Source organism: Dichotomopilus funicola (assembly GCF_033296635.1).
Source record: "Dichotomopilus funicola strain CBS 141.50 unplaced genomic scaffold C8A04scaffold_20, whole genome shotgun sequence".
Taxonomy (NCBI): domain Eukaryota; kingdom Fungi; phylum Ascomycota; class Sordariomycetes; order Sordariales; family Chaetomiaceae; genus Dichotomopilus; species Dichotomopilus funicola.
Window position 1 is genome coordinate 89,914 of NW_026944041.1, and position 18,697 is coordinate 108,610.

An 18,697-nucleotide genomic window follows, 5' to 3' on the forward strand; every position below is an offset into this window, starting at 1 on the left:
TTCGGTCTCCATCTTCCCGGGCAAGTGGGTCGTCTTTGAGAGAAGCCTGCGTGCGCTAAGCCATTAAAGGCCTAGCGCATCTGCCCATTCCTGTGACGTCTGCAGCGCCTCGGCCGCACGGAAAACGACGGCTGTTGCCAAGGCGGAAGGAGGATTTTGGGCAAAATATAACTTCACCTGGAGGAATGCCGCAAACCGCAAATAGTCTCTTGATAAACATTACTGCAAAAGCCCTATTTTATTTTTTCTCTAATAAAAAAGGAACAAAATCATAAATACGGGATATTATTGTCTTCCAGCGGAAATCGCTTCCTGTTCTACCATCTCTTTCTCGAGATCTCTGGTCCAAGGTGAACGCTGTGCCCCACAATCGAAGCTTCGGTGAAAAAGATGCGGCTCCAGTTCCGCATGCAGACCCGGGACGTTTGACCGGACCCACAAAAAAACTTCAACACGAAACAGAGAAAAAAGAGAAAAAGAGAGGCAATCGCTGCCGGGAATTGAGCCCGACGTGGGGGTCGAACCCACAACCTTGAGATTGGAGATTTTACTTGGGAAGTAAGAGTCTCACGCTCTACCGATTGAGCTAGCCGGGCAGGCTAGGTGATTTGTGAGGGTTTAAAGGCCCAGGTGAGGGTATAAGGGTGCCCCACCCCAACGCACAACTTCCTCAGGGGCTTTGTTCTGGTAGGTTTTGCTTTCAGCCCCGAGGCCATGTTTGGTTTACGGAAATTCTGGAGACGAGAAACTTATGTCCCAGGGGCGAGGTACGAAGTCTGTGTGGAATCATCCGCTTATGAGTCTGCAGCACCGTAGGTAGTTCGCACAACAACCAGCACTCGCAAGACCACCATCTCAAGGGATCGTGATATGGGGCCACCATCTCAGCGTAGCCAATTCTTGGGTAATAGCATTCTGATATTTCCCACAATCTCTTTTCATAACTTCTTAAACTCGACATCTCTCTGGAAATTCCAGCCTTCATGAGCAGAAACCAACCGGTACCCCAGCACACCTTCAATGAGGGACACGATTAGGGGCGATGTCACCACAAATTCATTGGTGTATCTGTTGTGTTCGGTACTCAGCGTTAACCGGTCGAACATCCCACCCTGGCCGAAGGAGGACTGGTGGAGGGTGACCTGGACGCCGGCGGGCTAGGGGGCCCGCTGTCAGTTATGGGTTTAGGGAGGAGAAATCGAGCCTGGCTGGACTCACTTTTCTGGTGTCGGTGTGGTTAACCCGGGACCATCGCTTCAGGTACGTAGCGATGAACTCTAACGTCGGGCTATGGCTGCCATGAAGCTCGATCTGCTGGTGGCCGGGGAGCAGCGTAAGGTGGTATGGGGGTCGGAGGAAGAGTTCATTTGGCCGTGGAAGCGAGGCAGCGTCTGGCATGAACTCGGCCGCCGAACTTTTTGTCGTCGACTCGACCACTTTGGGCCTGCCCGTCGCGGTATCGACTTCGACACCCTCCCAATCGTCACCAGCCGCTGCCGTGGCCCCCCTCTCTGGTAACTGCAACTTCGTAACGGGATCGAAGCATTCTAGAAGCTGGCCTTGGAAGACGGGAAAGAGTTCAGCAGGCAGAGATACCAGCTTATTTGGCAATTCCACGATAAATCCGCCACGATGTTCCGACCACGTGGTCGTTGCGTTGTCCGTGGCCGACACCTCGACAAAGACGTCCATTCGAACGGGCACCTTCTCAAGTACTTTCTCAGTCCAGTCCTCGTTCACCGGGTCTTCCAGTAACTCGAACATGCATCTTGCCCAAGTCTGAATGCAGCCAGCCACGACAACGACTAAGGTAGTCTTGTCTGTGTAAAAAGCGTCCAGTTTATCCGCCAGCAGTGGCCATTCCGGTTCGACCACGACCTTGTGGCCTAGCAACGCTTGCAGGTCACGCAGAGTTGTCTGGAGTGGACCGTCTTCCTTAGTCCAATGCTCCCGGACCCCGACTCGGATTTTGAGAGGTCTGGGCTTGAGGGTTAGCCGTTAAAAAGGAAGAGGATATGGTGGGGTTAAAACATACAGGGACGTCATGCCGAAGCACTTGATGCCACGTTCGATGTTGAGAGTGGTGGGGTGCCTGAGGAAGATCGGGTTCTGTCGGGATAGCTCAAGGATTCAAGAACAATGTCAGCTCACAGGACATCACAAGCACGCGGCTTCTCCCCTTCTGAAATACAGATCTTGACTTCCATCTTCGGGAGGCGGCAATGTGATTGTTGTTGCTCGGGCATTGGGGGTGGGAACGAAAAGGGGGCTGAAGCTGAAGGCGGGGCCCTCTCTTGGCAGGGACAGGCAGCTCGCAAGGCAAACCGCGCTAGCATTGAAGGAGGCATTCTTGTCTCGAGACTGCCTTTGGAACTTCAGCCCCAGGCGATGGTGTTTTTCTTGTTTCTCTACACTGCATGAAAGTCAATTGGAACGTGGGTTGCGATATTGGTGGCCCCATGTGCCTTTTGCTGCACGACGTAACTTTACAAAGAAGAGGACCTCAGGATTGCACCAGCACCCTTACATCCCCTAAGATATGATGGATAAACGAATACAATCTATTTAACTCGATTTGCCGATAATAGCCCTGAACTATTCACTCAAAAGATGTCTACTCTGGACAGGAGGAAGTTTGAAGTCGAATTGAGACAGGGGACTGAGCACCCTGTCGTGGCGGCGAGAAGGTTTGGCTAGTTTGCGCTTCACATCCTGGTGTCCGCTTAAGTTTTCCTATCTGGACAAGCGCCGGGCGGTTTCCGGGATGCTGCGGCCACCACTTGTTCCACCCGGAGGCCGTTTCTCTACGGAAGAGCCTCAGACCCCCTCAACACTGAACAGGGGGGAGCTCAGCCCTACATTCTCGCGGGGTTGGGTTGGAGGCGGGGAACAATAAGGGGCGAGTCAGTGTCCTGTTGACGATGAAGCGAGAGGAAAGTTCAGCTATAAAGGAGGTGCTCGTTGACCTTGGGACCATTCTCATCTCACTCAATAATCCCATCAACACACTTCCAAGGCTCTTAACAACTCATTCGCTCTCTCCAATTGTCCTTTGATCCTCATACTTCTACATCATGGCCCGTCTCCCTCCCGCCGAAAAGCTTCCCCTCGCGCTCCGGAAGAATGGTAATGTCTCCTAACTCACCATCTTCTTTTGCGGTACAGGTTCTGACAAGTCTATAGTCCGTGACGAGTGGGAGAACAACAAAGCCGACCTCGAGGCGCAGCTCTCGGATGTCCTTGGCGCTCCCTGGACCATTGAACTGAACCCTCTCGCCATCTGGCCCTACCACAATGACGGCTACGCCAAGGAGTCGCTTGGTAGCTGTATCAAAGCGTACGATGCACCCCAAAATTCGTCCCGACCGCTTCTTATATCCCTTCTTCCATGGCATGTGTGCCGCAGACAGCAGACTAACACGCGGCTTTGCCAAAACTAGCTACATCGAAGGCGCCATCTACACACTCAAGTACCAAGCTGGCAAGGGCGGCGACGCTTTCAAGAACGAGGTCAACACCATCTGCCACGCCCACGTCCTAACCCTTGACGTCGAGACCGAGCAGCCCGCCCGCTTCTCCTACGCCGGCTGTGACGTCGACGATGCCGGCCGCCTGAGCCTGCTTTTCACCGAGAAGAATCTCGGCAGCAACATCGACTCCTGCTGCGAGGAGAGCACACTGACCAAGGCCCTCAACGCGGCACCGAGCCCCAGCGGTGTGCCTTTGTCCTACCTAGTGCGCATGGGCATCCACAACGACTACGACACACAGATCGTCGCCATCCGCGAGCAAATCGCCACACTTCTCGATAAGCCCGTCGAGGCAGTCACCCTCACCCCCAACTTTGAGGCGAACTTCGCCGCTCTCTCCGCCTCTTCGTCGTCTTCGCTGCGTGACGACTGGCAGCGTGTCCTGCCCGATTTTACGCGGGCGTACTTTGACGCATTGGCGTACCAGCTCAAGTATATCAAGACGGGCGAAGATGAGATGATCCGCGAGGGCGTTCTGGAGGCTGTCAGCACCAACGAGTATGCGTTCCGGGTGGTGGAGAAGCTCAAGAAGGAGACGTACAATGAGTGCGAGATCGAGGACGGGGTGTTGTACCTGCAAACCACACCGGAGTATTTCGGGTCCAATATTGACCAGATCGCGAGCAAGCTGATGGATTTGTTGTAAGCGGGGGCCCTCGGCTGAATTGCTAAATGGATGTAAACCTAGTAGGCGTCCGGGGAAGAAACGTAATAAGCCTTTGGTTTGGTGTTCTGACTTGTATTGTAAGGAGTGTGGGAGAAGTGAGCAAGTACCGGATCGTGGCGATTAAACCCGGGCGGACAGGGAGCACATTGCGTGAGATCGACGTATATCAAGAAACAAGGGGCATGAATGCTTTTCGGCATCCATATCGTTGAACCCGGATTTACAAAGAACGAAAACGAACGACGCAAAAGTGTGTGACGCCATCTCGACCACAGCCAATCCATCCGACTCCCCCTTAATCCCATGGTATCAACAGCACCGTCCACAACTATCTGCCTATTGCTTCCTTGTAGGGCCTCCCGTCCATGAATCATAATCGTGGTTAGTCGTACATCTTCGGCCGCCTGATAGATCGACCTGGAGTTTCCTAGTACCCCGAGCCTCGTGATCAAGAACTCATGCCATGCCATCTTCTTCATCTAAAGGTTCGACTCTCACCAGGATTTCCTCCAAAAGCCCCTCTAAGAACGTGCCAACTTCTTTCCCCATTCCCACGGGTTCCGCTTTGTCAAAATGATCGATTTCCTTGCACACATGAGCAAGCTTATACACCAACTTGCGAACCTTATCATGGGCCGCCTCGGCCCGCTGCTGCTTTGGCGTGACCGGCAATGGAGGCGACCCGGGGGCCTGCTCGGGCCGATATGCCTGTTGCAAGCTGATTTGTCGTCGCTTGAGGGCCTCCTCGAGAGCGGGAAAGATGACGTCGTTTAAGGCATCCAGCTCCCCATTGGGATTAGACGGCGCCGGGATTGGGAAGGAGAGCGGTGCCCCAGAACTGCTATCTAGATGGCCTGCAGGACGAGGGAGTTCTTTAGAAATCAGGGGTTGGATGTTCTGGCTCGAGTAGGACGGCTTCTGCGGCTGCGGCTGGAAATTTGGCTGGTTAGCATAGGGATGGGGGCCGAAGCCCGGTGGTGGTTGTTGCGCCGCGTGGAATTGATAAATTGGGGGCTGGGCGGTGTTTTTGGTCTGAAGAGGTTGGGGGTAAGGCGAGTTCCGTTGAATTGGTGACTGTTGATATTGCTGTGAGGGCCCTCGGAACGGGGGAATTTCTGGAAGCTTCATAGGGCTGGGCCGTGCCGACGATGCAGTGGAGTGGAGAGAAGGGCTCTGGTGTTGTATTGCGGAGCCGAGGTTCATAACGCTCATCTCCCGTTGCAGTTGCTCCTGAAGCACAAGATCATAATCTGGGGAGTTTGGTGATGGGATCGGAGGTACTGGTTTCGATGAAAAGGACACCCGAGGGGTCTCAGGACCTGTGGCGGGCTTCTGGGGGGAGGGAGGCAGCGGGACCTTTGCAGGCGATATGGGCGGGATAACCGCCGCACCGACTGGCTTCCTTTGGGGGGATGACTGTCGCGATGTACCTCCACTAGTGGTCCCCTTCAAGGTATCCCTTTCCAAGGTAAACTTATTCGGGCTCGTCTCTCGTTGCCTATCGTCGTAGCCGTCGGGGGCGTCAAATGTTCGCGCAGGTCTCGCGTTAGTTGCGGAGTCGCCCATGGGGTTGAGTAACCCGGGCCGGTGCACCATGTTGCCGCGTTCGTTGACCAAACGTACGGTCCCAAAATCCCACATATCCTCGTTTACGGGGCCTCGGTTCTCAATCTGATCGCCGGTGTCGCCGTCAAGGTCTTCGTCATCCTGCTTATGGGTGACCGCCCACCGGCTGTACCGCTCAATTAGTTCCGTCAAATAACTTGTCTTCTTGGCCCGGCGAACGAAGGGATGTTTGAGCATCTCCTTAGCCGACGGCCGCTCCTTGGGGTCGCGCTGTAAGCAGAGCTCAATGAACTCCTTGAAGGGTTTGGTGAAGTTGCCTTCTAGCCGCGGCGGGGCGTTCTTGGGAATCAAGAAAAGCACCTTCATCGGGTGGATGTCAGCATATGGAGGTTCACCATTGGCAAGCTCCAACGCGGTAATGCCCAGTGACCAAATGTCCGCCTTGTGGTCATAACCGCTCTGTTTGATCACCTCGGGTGCCATCCAGAATGGCGTTCCAACAAAGGTGTTCTTTTTCGTCATTGTCGCAGAGAGCTGACCAGAGACACCGAAATCGGCAAGCTTGACTTGGCCATTGGAGGAGAGGAGGATATTTGCCGCTATGAGACGTTAGCGCCAGATTATTGAGCCTTGTATGTGTTGAGCCTTTTGCTACCCTTGATGTCACGATGAAGTTTTTTATCAGCGTGGAGGTATTCCAAGCCCAGCAGCAGCTCGCGCACGATGATGGCAATGTAATCTTCCCCAATCAAACCCGGTTTCATGAGATCAGCGCAGCTCCCTCCCGAGCAAAACTCCATGACGATCCATAGCTCTGCGCCTTTGGCGTAGGAACCGTAGTATTTGGTAACATAAGGCGACTGCAGCTCGGACAAAATGGCGATTTCCTGGATAATGTCCTCGACCTCGTCCTCGGCACTCTCAATATCGATGACCTTGATGGCTACGGACTGGCCAGTCCGTTTGTCCACCCTGCTGTTATATCAACATCTTGATCTTAAGGAGGAGGGGTGTTAACGGAGGCGGTTACCCTTTGTAAACCTTGCCGAAACTTCCCCCGCCTGTTGAACCTGTTAGCCGTTGTGATCCCGCGCCGCTGGTCCGGCTTCTGGCTCACCAATGCAATATTCCTTTGTGTATAGTGCTTCGGGGTCCATTGAACCCTCGGTGTCCTCATACTCGCGGTCCGCCATGGGCTGCAGCTCCTCGCGGGCTGAGGTACCCCGAAATTGCAGGGAGTATCAATCGTATGTGGGATGTTTGTGGAAGCGGTGCGGCTTGGAGGTGAGGAGAAGAGTAGCCAATGGTCGAGTGGAAAGAAGCAGTCGAGGCAGTTTCGAGAAGCGGCAGCTATTCGGCAGGGGGATCGTCCCTGTTCATGAGGTGTGTGGAGATGGAGGGGAACAATGGTCGACCGTACGTGTTGACGCAAAGGGGAGCTTTGTGATCAGTGAAGTTAGCTAAAGAACTGCACATGGAGAGGAGGCAAAAATCAGCATTGGGGAAGAGAGCATTCGAAGTTTCGAGGCGGGAATTGGGAAACCGTGAGTGTTAGGCATGGACTAGAAAAGATGGCCGTCGTGTGCGCATACCTCGACCTGCCGAGCTAACAATGACAAAAAGAAGACGGGTGTTAGGGTGGGAGCCTGAAGCGCTGTCGTTCGTATCTAAACGTCCACTTGATAACACCAGCTGTTGAAGAAATACAGTTTTAACCTTCCGCCTCAGAAAATGGAACAACAACTTAGTCTTACTTGGTTACATTCTAGGCGTCACTTGGAGAATCGGAGTCAGAAAGGTTGTTGACAATGGCCCGGTGCTTGGTTGCTAGACGGCCAGGCCACAGGGAGTGTGGGGTCGAGGAAACCCAGCACACGACGGCCAAAGAGATTGTTTACTTCTAAGCCCCACCCGCTTTCAGCCCACTGCTTGGCACCATGCTCCCCGCCCTCCCCACTCACCCGCCAGGGGTAAAATGGAATTTGGCGGGTGAACACTGGGCCGTTGTTTTTTCGCCGGGCACACCTGGCACCGGAACTGGCCTTGCGAGAGCCAATACGGAGTACACTGACTACCTCGATGAATCTGGAGATAAAGTACCACGGCGGCGACATGGGCTTGTGCCAGCCTTGAAATGATCACCGCATACTCTTGACCAGTGCAGAGATTCCCGGCCGAAATATCCCCTACATTCGGTGGTCACGGTTTCCGCTGGGCGGGATATCAAGGTAATTATTGGACAGGGCAAATTTTGAACAAACGACACAAGTCCCCCGCCTGCACCAGGGCCACGCCTCCCGTTTCGAAGAACATCAACATTTTCCGGTCCAAAACATTGAAGAGTTCAACATCGCGGCAAGGAAGCCGGGAGTTTTCTGCTTTCTTCACCTGGATGGGACGTCACGGCCTCCGCCGTCGAAGCCGTGTGATTGCCCGATCGATTGGCTACGTAGACAAGTACATCGTTGGTAGGAGGGAAGTTCCGGTGAGCTCAGATTGCGGCTGTGGTAACTAGTTAAAGTTAGCCGTACGGAGTACGCCGTCGGATTGGATGTTGCTGCGCGTCCCGGATAATTCAGAAATACAAGTTTCATAATTGCTGCTACTCGGTTTCCCGAAACATAAAACGCCGGGGTGGTAAAATGAGTACCTCGGAAACATCACGAATGGGGAGCAAAAGGGTTCGGATTCTTGCTACGACTTTATCCTCTGTCTCCTCTGTCTGGTCTTCCGGGCGAGAGAAATTAAATCAGGTATTCCCACCGAGCTAAATGCTAGTGGTGCTGGAAACCCCCTCCGGAATATGTCTAGGCCACAAACAACTTTCCCCTTCTACAGCGAGATAGTGAAGGAATGAAATAGTCCGCAAATCGTCTGAAAAGGAATTATTGATCTAGGGAAGGACCTCACAGGTGACTTATCCATCTCCGCCCCCGCCCCCCAAATGCCCATCTAGTGCCGTCCGCCCTATCCGACCAGCCATTCGCCCAAGTCACTGAACCCAGTGATTCCGCGCCGAGAAAAAGTCCAAAGCAGAAGCAACCCACGCACAAAGAAAGACGGGGAGGGCAAAATCATATAGGCTTTCGCCTTGCCTCGCCTACTCGATAAACTCAAGCATAACCACGGCATTCGCTAAGCCAGCCTCTTGGATTGTCTCGTCCAAATGATTGATCAAGTCGTCACTCTGGGGGGGCATGGACTTGAGCTCAAACTCGACGCCGTCCTTGCCTTCCAAGGGCTCAGCTTTGAGCCATTCGTAGATACGTGACACGGGCTCGTCTAGGCGGAAGCGTCGGATGATGCGCCCGGGCGGGTTCCGAATCTGAAGTCTAGTCGTAGTTTTGGGGTCTGCAGGCGGTTCGATGTGGGGTTGATCCGAGGGTATCCTACTGAATGCGGAGATCTGCTGCTCTGAAGACGCTTCTGCGGTCTCTGGTTCCGGGGGCGCGGACTCCGTTGGCACTGTTGATTCCTTGCCCTGGCCTCCTTGCAACGTACCCGTGGACTTGGTGAGCTCATCCGGGTCTTGGATGTTCGGGTGTTTCGAGCCGCCGTTGGCATCCAGGCTGTTCTGCAACGCCATCTCCAACATCTCCTCTTCTGTCATACGGTCCACGTTCACGGCACGCTCGGGTCGTTTTGCCTTAGAAACAGGGTTCTTGCTGTGTGCAGATAAGCTGTACCGGTCGAGAAATTCGGCCAGTTGCGCGTGAAAGTCCAGGGCGCTCGGGAAGGGGATTCCACTAAAAACCTTCACTTGCTCGCCTGTCCTAGGATCAATGATAGAGACGTGTGGAAAGTTGTTAGGGTTTTGGTGACCTTCGTTGGGTAGGTAGAATGTGATGTACTGCTCTGCCGCATAGTCGTTCTTATCGTACTGCAGAAAAATGAAGTTCTCCCTGACGAGTGATTTGATCGCCTCATCCTTCCAAATATCGCGGTTTAGTGCTTGGCAGTTAAAATCGGACATGTCCTGGAGGTTGACCAAAATCCATTTTTGTTCTTCCTTCCCCTCGTCACGGGCCTCGTCCCAGCTGAAACGCGACATCAAATCGTGCGGGGGACGGAAGAGGTCCGCGAGGCGAGATGCGCGACTGGGTTCGGCAGGGCCTGGCGTGGGATGCGCAGCGTGGGAGTTTTCTTCCCATACAGATTGTGCGAAGGGGTTGTTCGGTCGTGCTGTAGTATTTTACGTTAGCCTCAGGTGGTGACAAAAAGGGTGGCAGATTGGTTTGAGCAGCCTGCGACTCACCGCGGGCCTGCTGCCTTCTTCGCATCTGCTCCAGTACAGCGGCATGACCGTCGTCATCGTCCTCTTCATAACTCGGTCCAACCAATGTCTCGGTTGTGCGGGCCATAGGCGCTCGTACACCATCCTCGTCAACATGTTGACCTGCACCACTAGCGCCAGAGTATAGCTCCTCTTGCAACCTCTTGGCCATTGCCGCGTCCTCATCCTCTTGGGCTTGGCGGGCCACATTTTGTATCTCGTCGTCCTCGTCTTCGCCAAAATCCTCTTCCGTCATAGGAACATCGTCATCTGAGTCTATGTGAATGACACCTTGAGCGTCTTCTCGACCGATTTGCGGGCGATTTGGCCGACTGGGGCGGCCCGGGATCGTGGCCGGAGCAGCTGTCGTGGTCGTGGAGGGACCAGCATTGCTCAACGACCTCTGCAGGTCTTCGTCGGTGAACCAAAGCTGTATCGCTTGTTCCAGATCCGAGCCGCACAGTTCTAGCATGCGCTCAGCGGCTGTGCGGTCGGCACCTGTGATGCCCATAAATGATTCGATATCCTCGTCGCTCGCCATCCTGACTCGTAGAGTGGAGTTTCACCAAAGGCTGTGGCGTTGCGGGGTGCGGGGAGGAGAGAAAGTGACAGTGTCCGGAGAGGTTCGTGATTTGTGGTTGCGTGATCGGAATGTTCGTAGTTGAGAGGTTGCGGAGGAGGGGTGGGATGCTCGGTCCGGTGGATCACCTGCGGTTGGTCGAGGCGAAACAAGGTCGAAGTTTAGACCCAAAAAATCGTTGGCGGGGAGGAATGGAATGCGGAATGGAACCCCAGGTGGTAGGCCGTGCGAGAACAAAGAAGCAGCAGCTCTTGAAATCCGGCGTGGTAAGTGAAGCGGACTTCCCGAGTTCCCAGTTGCTTTTCCGGGTTTTAAAGACCGTCGAACGTGCGTCTGACAACATGGGCAAGACTGATGTCGACCGTTGGAGCTTGTGTTGGAGGCGGCCACCAGTGACGCAAGAACCACATCCGGGTCATTTAAGGCCCGACCCCGCGACAGCTGTGCCCGGCTCATCGCCCCGCTTTACCCCGCCAGGCCAGGTCGACCGGTCCACAGCACTGCATCCGTGGACTTTTCAGGGCGTCCCTTCGCTAAAGAGCATGCCGGATCAGATAACGTCAAGGAGTCCGACAAGCTCAGAGCTCATCCGGTAGGTACCTACTCAAGAACCCCTAACCACATGTGTAGACAACAATGGGAAAGGGTTGCGATCGTTAAACTACAGTTCTGGGCGCCAAGTGAACCATCCTTTTTGTTTATTACGCTTGAAACCGGGAGGCGCGCTTAGTCACCAGCTTGCGGCCGGGCATCCTCCATGTGTTGGGAGCGGTTGCGTTCGCCAAGGTTGCCTGCCAGCTGATGCGTCGTTGTGGCAGCCTTCAAATCCCGCCTTCTCGCTGCTGCCATCACTATTCTTTGGACCCTATGAGGCCGGGTATTTAACATCGCAACGTCGGGTCCGTGTACCTGCTTTCAAGATCCCAGCTTTCCACCGAGAAAGCGGTTTGTTTCTGTGATACGCTTGAAGACGATACGGTATATCCACCCTTCGCCCGGGACCCACAACCCAACCTTCATCAACCGTCCAAAACACCACCAGCGCCATCAGCGACGTGACCCGTCTCCCGGTCACACAAGCCCATCGCCATGGCTGCTCCGGCCGATGCAAAGAGGGAGCTGGATCTAATAGAAAAGGTGGAATGGAAAATCCTGACCGCCGCATCCGACGAGACGAAGTTGCAAGGCTTGCTTAAAGTCTACCTTCCACCACTGCTGCTCAAGGCCGGTAGTGGGCATGTCTCAGTCCGCAATAAGGTGTGACTTTCCTGACAGTTATTCGCACCGTTGGTAGATGTTACCTGGGCTGTGTTCTGACGGCAATATGCTACCAGGTTATATCAACATGTCAAACAATCAACAAACTCATCAAGGCGCCAGGGTATGTTTTATAATTCGTGGTTTTATTAGTGACTTTGGAGTTGGGTAAGATGGATATGAGTCGTAGTGTTAACAATCTGCCCAGAATTATACTTCCAGTCAGCTCCCTGCTTGATCAATACAAAGCCACAGACCAAACCCTCATTAAGCACTTCGATGTTCTTTACATCCAACATAGTGTTGGGAAGCTCGACCCCGACGAACACCGAGCACTGGTCCCGAAGGCTCTTTTCGGGATCAGCAGAGGTTCGACTAATTCCACCGGCCAACTCTTCAACGTGTTCCTGCGCATGCTTCAAGCGGTCAAGGTTCCATCAAGGGGGAGCAAAGAAGATACCAACTTTCGGGAAGTGATGGGGCTGGCAGATCCGGAGGACGCGGGCTTTGTTGCTGAGTGGCTCGGGAAGCTGTTGTTGTTGCGAGTGAGCGCAACTGGGTCAGTCCAGTCTCCTGGCCTGTCACAAGCTGATATCAGCTTCCTTACCCTGGGCAAGCCGGAAACTTGGAATTCTGTCGATGGGGGCTTGAATCTTGCGGAGACTCGCATCAAGATCACCGCCTTTCTAGCAAGCGGCGCCTTTACGGATCTTGAACGGTTCATTCCTGCTCTCTACGCCGCCTCAAGTTCCGACTACCGGATCTCGGGTGTGGGGGATGACCTCCTAAAGCGAACTTCCGTCTCTCTCGAAGACAAGTTGCTAGTACGCAAACTTTACGAAGCACACTCAGCCCTCCCCCCCGCCTATCGAATACGCATACTTGGCATTCTCAGCAAATCCGAGATAGCTACCACCTTCACGGATGAGATTCTCGCTGTTTTCCACCTGAACGTTACAAGCCAACCCGCAGAAAGCGATGCCATGCAGATCGACGGTCAACCGGGACTTGGAAAGACCTCCGGCCTGGAAAGAAATAAGCTCCACAGGGCCTTGTTTGAGTTCATCAACTGGGTTGCTCGTATTGGGCCTAACAAAACCGACTACAACAAGATTGGAACTCCCCTGATTGACTTACTCAAAAACTTTGTGCGAGACCAGGGGTGGCCGAAGCCTCTTCATCAATCACTCGATGAAGGCGCGTTGCGTTCTCGGGCGTACGAGACTATTGGCATTCTCGCCAAAGGAACGTCCATGATGGACACCGAGAGGCTGTCGTTGGCTGGATGGCTGTTCCGGTCCCTCTCAGAAGATCCCACCCCGGACGTGGTGGTCAACATTGACGGTGCCCTATCAAGCCTCACCAGTTTGTTCAAACCGCCTCACAAATTTCTCGTCAACACTCAACTCCAATCCATTCTCTTGACATACATGACCATCAAGGACACGGACAAAGACGTCGTACGCAGCGCCCGCCACGCCGTCACGAAGTGGGCCAACCAGTGCCTACAATTTTCCGATGTGTACGCCCGCTGGATAGACGTTCTCGCCATTGCCGGTCGTCCTGATGAGCGAAGCGATGTGGTGGAAGAGGGACAAAAAGGACTCGATCCGTGGACATACTACGCCAATGATGACAAGTCGCGGGACCTTCCTGACTGGCAAGAGATGGTTCAGATGTTCTTTAAGGATCCGATAGCGCCGATCAACGCTGCCTCGATGTTTGGAGGTGGCCAAGGCATGGATATTGACGACAAGGGCGTATTTATCAACTTTCCGGTCTTATCACACCCAGCCTTCCCTGTTGCTGTCGACTACTGTCGGCGGATATTGTTTCTCACGGCACTTCCGGACTTCCAGATCGAGCCAGGGTGGGAGCGGCGGCTCGGGGCGCTTGTGCAAAGCGATCTTGGTAGCCGACTTAACATAGGGGGGTATTTGTCCAAGTTCACCCATCAAGAGCACAATCTTTTCCGTCTTCTACAGGCCGCGTTTGAAGGAATGGTGATGGAGGATGCGAGGATTGCTGAGCGATGTGCCCAATCCTTTGTTGACCTCGCGTCTCTCTCACCGCGAGCCATCCTCGCGCCCTTGGCCTCCCGATCAGGCGAGCTACTTCCCTTGATCAAGTCGAACAAGAAGGAGCTTCGCGTGCTTGGTTCCCAAGCGTTCGGGATTCTTGCCGCCCATCCTGAGAACTCACCGGAGTCTGTCGCCGCGAACAAGCAATCACTCATCAGTTTTACTCAAAGCCTGAGCTCGGCCGTGGGATCCGAGCTGAATGCCGTCGAAGGGGGGTTCCTTGCCCTCAGCCATCTCATTTCCCGGGGCATTTATTACTCGTTCCCGACCATTGGCGACAGCTCCATTCTCGATATAAGTGGAATATTCCCGAGCCTAGATTCGCTCTCCTCTAAACCCTTGTCTACCCAGGAATCCCTCTTTGAAGCATACTCTCAGCTGTGGACTGCATCTGTTCAACCCACAAAACCGCCCGGAAGCGGTGATCCGGATTTTCTCTCGCTTCTGTCGAAAGACTACATCGACCCGCTCGTCATCCAAGCAAGGAAAGGCAACGAGAAAGCGATCACGGCTCTGGGACGACTCGCCATTGCGGTACCGGTACTAGAGGGCTCAAACCATGATGGAGAAGGCGACATACTGAAGGTTATCCTTGACAAGTTATACGCTCTGCACGAGATCCGGCAAGCCGAGGTACACTTTGCTGTTGGTGAGGCTATCGCCGCCGCAGTTGCATGCTGGGATGCCGACGTGGTCCGCCTGACGGTCAACGTGCAAGCTGAAGAGTCTGGATACCACGTGCCCCGCCGAGGAACGCGGCTTTCCTCGACGTTGAAGAAGCTGCTAGAGGACTGCAAGACTACCAAACCATCTCTCCTGAAGGCTTCCGGTATTTGGCTCTTTTGTGTCATCCAACATTGCTCTCATTTGGAAGAAGTTCAATCGAGGCTTCGGGAGTGCCAAGTGGCGTTTATGCGCCTTCTTAGCGCTAGGGATGAACTTGTCCAGGAGACCGCCTCGAGAGGTCTTGCGTTGGTGTACGAGAAGGGGGACTCGGACCTGAAGGGCGAGTTAGTTAGGGACTTGGTTTCGGCGTTCACTGGGTCTGGACCGCAACTCAAAGTTGACCAGGAGACAGAGCTGTTTGACGCCGGCGCTCTCCCCACTGGCGAGGGCAAGTCAGTTACCTCGTACAAGGATATTGTCAGCCTCGCGAACGAAGTCGGCGATCCTAGCTTGGTGTACAAGTTTATGTCTCTCGCTACCAACGCGGCAACATGGTCCACTCGGTCCGCCTTTGGGCGCTTTGGGCTCAGCAACATCCTGTCCGAGTCGGAGGTCGACCCTAAACTCTACCCCAAGCTCTACCGCTACCGTTTCGACCCCAATCAGAACGTGCAGCGGTCCATGAACGACATTTGGAAGGCGCTAGTAAAGGACCAGAAAACAGTCCTAGAGACACATTTTGACGCTATCATGAATGACCTGCTGAAGAGTATACTGGGTAAAGAGTGGCGTGTTCGGGAGGCGAGCTGTGCCGCCATCTCTGATCTAGTCTCTGGAAGGCCGTTCCTGAAGTACGAAAAGTACTACAAGGATATCTGGACCGCAGCTCTGAAGGTCCTCGACGACGTCAAGGCAACCGTCAGAAACGCAGCGTTGCACCTATGTATCGCCCTTTCTACAACTCTAGTCCGCCAACTTGAGGAATCGGGATCAACGACCACGGCAAAAGCGATGATGAACGAGGCACTACCTTTCCTTCTCTCCGACAAGGGCATCGAAAGCAGTGTCGAAGATGTTAAGCTATTCGCAACCATCACCGTCATGAAAATTGCCAAGAGCGGCGGTGATGCCCTCAAACCCTACGTTCCAACCATGATCCCGCATCTTCTGGGCTTGCTAAGCACCATCGAGCCCGAAGCCATCAACTATCACTACCAACGTGCAGGAGAAGACAACCGCGAAAAGATTGACAAGATTCGCAGCGCCATGGTCTCGCGAAGTCCCATCGCCGAGGCCATCGACAACTGCCTCCGCAGCGTGGATGAGACTGTCATGAAGGATTTTGCCCCGCGGCTCCAAGAGTCCGTCAAGACCGCCCTCGGTATGCCCACCAAAATCGGCTGCGCTCGTGTTTTGTCTACGCTCGCAACGCGCCACACCCTCACGTTCGCCCCTTACTCTCCCACCTTCCTCGCCCTCCTCGAAAAGCAACTACTCGACCGTAACGACGAGGTATCGCAAAACTACGCCCGCGCTGCCGCATACCTCCTGCGCATCATCCCTACCCCGGACGCCCAGACCCGTTTCGCCGATAGCCTAGTCTCGCTCTACCTCGCTTCCGAGTCTGAAGTTCGCCGACAGAAGGTTGCCGATGCTGTCCTAGCTCTTTCTAAGATCTCGCCGGACCACTTCGCTGCTCTCGAGACCCAGCTCCTACCGTTTGCCTTTCTCGCCCGCTGCGATGAAGACGAGTATGCGCGTACTGCTGCCCGTGCGGTGTGGGATTCCCAAGCTGGGAGTACCAGCCTGACGGCTGTGCGATATCTTAAGGAGATTGTCAGCCTTTCTGATCGCGCATTGGGAACAGCACAATGGTCGCTGCGGCACGCCGGCGCGCTGGCCGTGGCCGAGGCTGCTGAGGCGGTCGTGAACGCAGGGGATGTATCCGGGAGGGTGAATCTTGAAGGTCTGAAGGTCGTGTGGCCGGTGTATGAGAAGGCACTGGCGCTCAAGACCTTTGAAGGGAAGGAAAAGCTGCTGGGCCCGCTACCAGGTTTTGTGAAGTCTGCGAAGGGGTGGTGGGAAGGTGATAAGGAGTTTGCCGCGCTGTTGAAGAAGATCGCCGTGCGCGAAGCGAAGAGGAACAATGACGTGTACCGGCCATATGCGTTTACATGTTTATGGAAGGTCACTGCCGCGAGGGAAGACCTAGACATGATCGAAGAAATCACAGACATCGCAGCGCCCTTTCTTGAAGAGGAAGAGGAGGAGGCAGACGGAGATGCTATGGATATTGATCAACCAAAGAGCGGCAAGGGGAGAGCCGGGGGGCTGGACGTCAAGACGCGGACGGCCTGGGCCGCCATCGAAGCCATCTCTAAGGGATACAACCGATCCCAGATGAACAGCAATCCAATGGCTACTCTGCGGCGCGTGATCCTGGCCCTCGAAGCTGCTGCCGGGGGTAATGGCAAGTCACTCAATACGCATTCACCTTCTTTATCCAAACCCCGGTTTGCGATAATCCGTCGGACGTTTTGGTATAACTGTGTCCAACAATTACTCAAGGACGGTTCAGGTGCCTCTGGTAGCGGCAACACCAACCCGGCCTCCAGCCAAGAGATAGTCAACTGGTTTCTTAACACACTGGATCTCGGTTCTTACGATACTGGAACGGAAGACCAGCGCTTGTCAAGGGCGAAGGCGGCCCTATCTACAATCCAACTTGGCAAACTACACGCCGAGCTCTTGACTGATTCAGGGTGGAGGGGACAAGTGAAGGGTGTGTTTGAAACAGCGGCAACGGCGGAAAGGTCACTGGAGGTGCAAAAGGCGTGGAAGGAATGTTTGGCGGTACTGAAGTAACTCACATCGACATGGAATCGGGAGAGCTCGGGGTTGTATCTAGATAGGGCTAATACAAGGGGACAGTGTAATTGGTACTGGCGGTGGTAGCATAGTAAAGCCGAAGACGTGTTTATTTCTGAGATAAAGTTTATTCATTGAAAGTCTAAGTTTCGCCCCCCATTTAAGTCAGATATTGTTCACCACGGTATCAAAAAAAAAAAAAAAAAAAAAAACGGCAAAGAAAAGAGACAAAGTTGACTTATGGTTTATCCCTGTAAAAGTGTCTCTGGCTGCAACACTAGAATTTGAAGAGACATATTACTGTCAAGGGACCTACGGTATTTCAACAATATAGTGGTCCTATGCGGGTAAGCAAGGCGGCGTGTTGACAGCCTTGATGGAATTAACCAAAAAAAGTTTTAAAAAAAAAGTTAACGAGGGTCGGAACTGAGATCATTACGTTGCCGTGCGGTATACTTCCTTCCCCGTCATTGGCGTGTAAAATCGGAACAGGTGTAATTAATCATTTATGGTTGTTTGACTTTCGATTCATTGGTTTATCATTAGGTAATTATTGCAACGTTTTTTTCAGTGCTCAGCTACCTGGCAAAACGATGATAACGCTAGCAAAGAACATTGACGCTCGTTTGAGTTTGGGACCGTTGAGCTTCGTCCGCGTATCGGGGAGCCGGAGAGCAATCTGTGAACGCTTTGATAGACAACAACTGGGGACCCATGACTCAAGGGCCTTCTAGATCTCGAACTCGGACAACGCCCGAGCGGAGGGGTTCGTAGGGTTTGACGCATTACCCCCGTTAGGACTTTCAAGCCCGGACGAAGAGAGACCTCATGGGGCCTGAACCTTCAATATTTCTGAGCCTATCAAGAGACAGTAGCAAGGAATCAGGTTTGCCAATTTCGCCGCTTGGCCGCATGGGTTATGCAAACAAGAGTCATGTGTCTCGCGTCTCGCCTCTGGCAGTTGAGATCGCATTCGGACATCCCTTGGGGCCACCTTTACATGTACAAGCTGGGTTGCTTTGGACGCCATACAATCCTGGTTACGTGGCAAGAGTCGGGAAGCTGCATGGTGAATGTGAATCCAACGACACCGGGCCGACCGCGTTTCAGACACAAGAAAAGGATGATGCTCGGGATGTTTAATGATCTGTTAGTGAGCCCCAGACCAATCAGCTTTGTCGGCCGCGTTTTCACCATATAAACCCCAAC

General features: G+C 53.8%; 5 protein-coding genes and 1 non-coding gene across 6 annotated transcripts; 2 read left to right on the forward strand and 4 right to left on the reverse strand.

The window, feature by feature from the left end:
- Positions 1-503: 503 nt before the first annotated feature.
- On the reverse strand, positions 504-596 carry C8A04DRAFT_t56. Its single transcript has one exon. It is a non-coding gene; the product is annotated as a tRNA-Lys (tRNA).
- Positions 597-938: 342 nt separating this feature from the next.
- Positions 939-2,207, reverse strand: C8A04DRAFT_27337 (uncharacterized protein; the record flags this gene model as incomplete). The annotated part of the gene is made up of 4 exons (XM_062780259.1): positions 939-1,157; positions 1,219-1,978; positions 2,036-2,092; positions 2,152-2,207. The coding sequence occupies 4 exons, from the start codon at positions 2,205-2,207 to the stop codon at positions 939-941; spliced, it is 1,092 nt and encodes a 363-aa protein (XP_062638211.1).
- Positions 2,208-3,074: 867 nt separating this feature from the next.
- Positions 3,075-4,176, forward strand: C8A04DRAFT_36213 (uncharacterized protein; the record flags this gene model as incomplete). The annotated part of the gene is made up of 3 exons (XM_062783447.1): positions 3,075-3,126; positions 3,184-3,337; positions 3,441-4,176. 3 exons carry the CDS (start codon positions 3,075-3,077, stop codon positions 4,174-4,176), a joined length of 942 nt encoding a protein of 313 aa, XP_062638212.1.
- A 477-nt stretch (positions 4,177-4,653) lies between these two features.
- On the reverse strand, positions 4,654-6,956 carry C8A04DRAFT_27339 (kinase-like domain-containing protein; the record flags this gene model as incomplete). The annotated part of the gene is made up of 4 exons (XM_062780260.1): positions 4,654-6,362; positions 6,419-6,735; positions 6,794-6,824; positions 6,881-6,956. 4 exons carry the CDS (start codon positions 6,954-6,956, stop codon positions 4,654-4,656), a joined length of 2,133 nt encoding a protein of 710 aa, XP_062638213.1.
- A 1,907-nt stretch (positions 6,957-8,863) lies between these two features.
- Positions 8,864-10,577, reverse strand: C8A04DRAFT_36215 (uncharacterized protein; the record flags this gene model as incomplete). Its single annotated transcript, XM_062783448.1, has 2 exons — positions 8,864-9,945; positions 10,019-10,577. 2 exons carry the CDS (start codon positions 10,575-10,577, stop codon positions 8,864-8,866), a joined length of 1,641 nt encoding a protein of 546 aa, XP_062638214.1.
- A 1,128-nt stretch (positions 10,578-11,705) lies between these two features.
- On the forward strand, positions 11,706-17,485 carry C8A04DRAFT_11133 (proteasome component ECM29; the record flags this gene model as incomplete). The annotated part of the gene is made up of 3 exons (XM_062776848.1): positions 11,706-11,873; positions 11,951-12,001; positions 12,047-17,485. 3 exons carry the CDS (start codon positions 11,706-11,708, stop codon positions 17,483-17,485), a joined length of 5,658 nt encoding a protein of 1,885 aa, XP_062638215.1.
- Between the last annotated feature and the right edge of the window lie 1,212 nt (positions 17,486-18,697).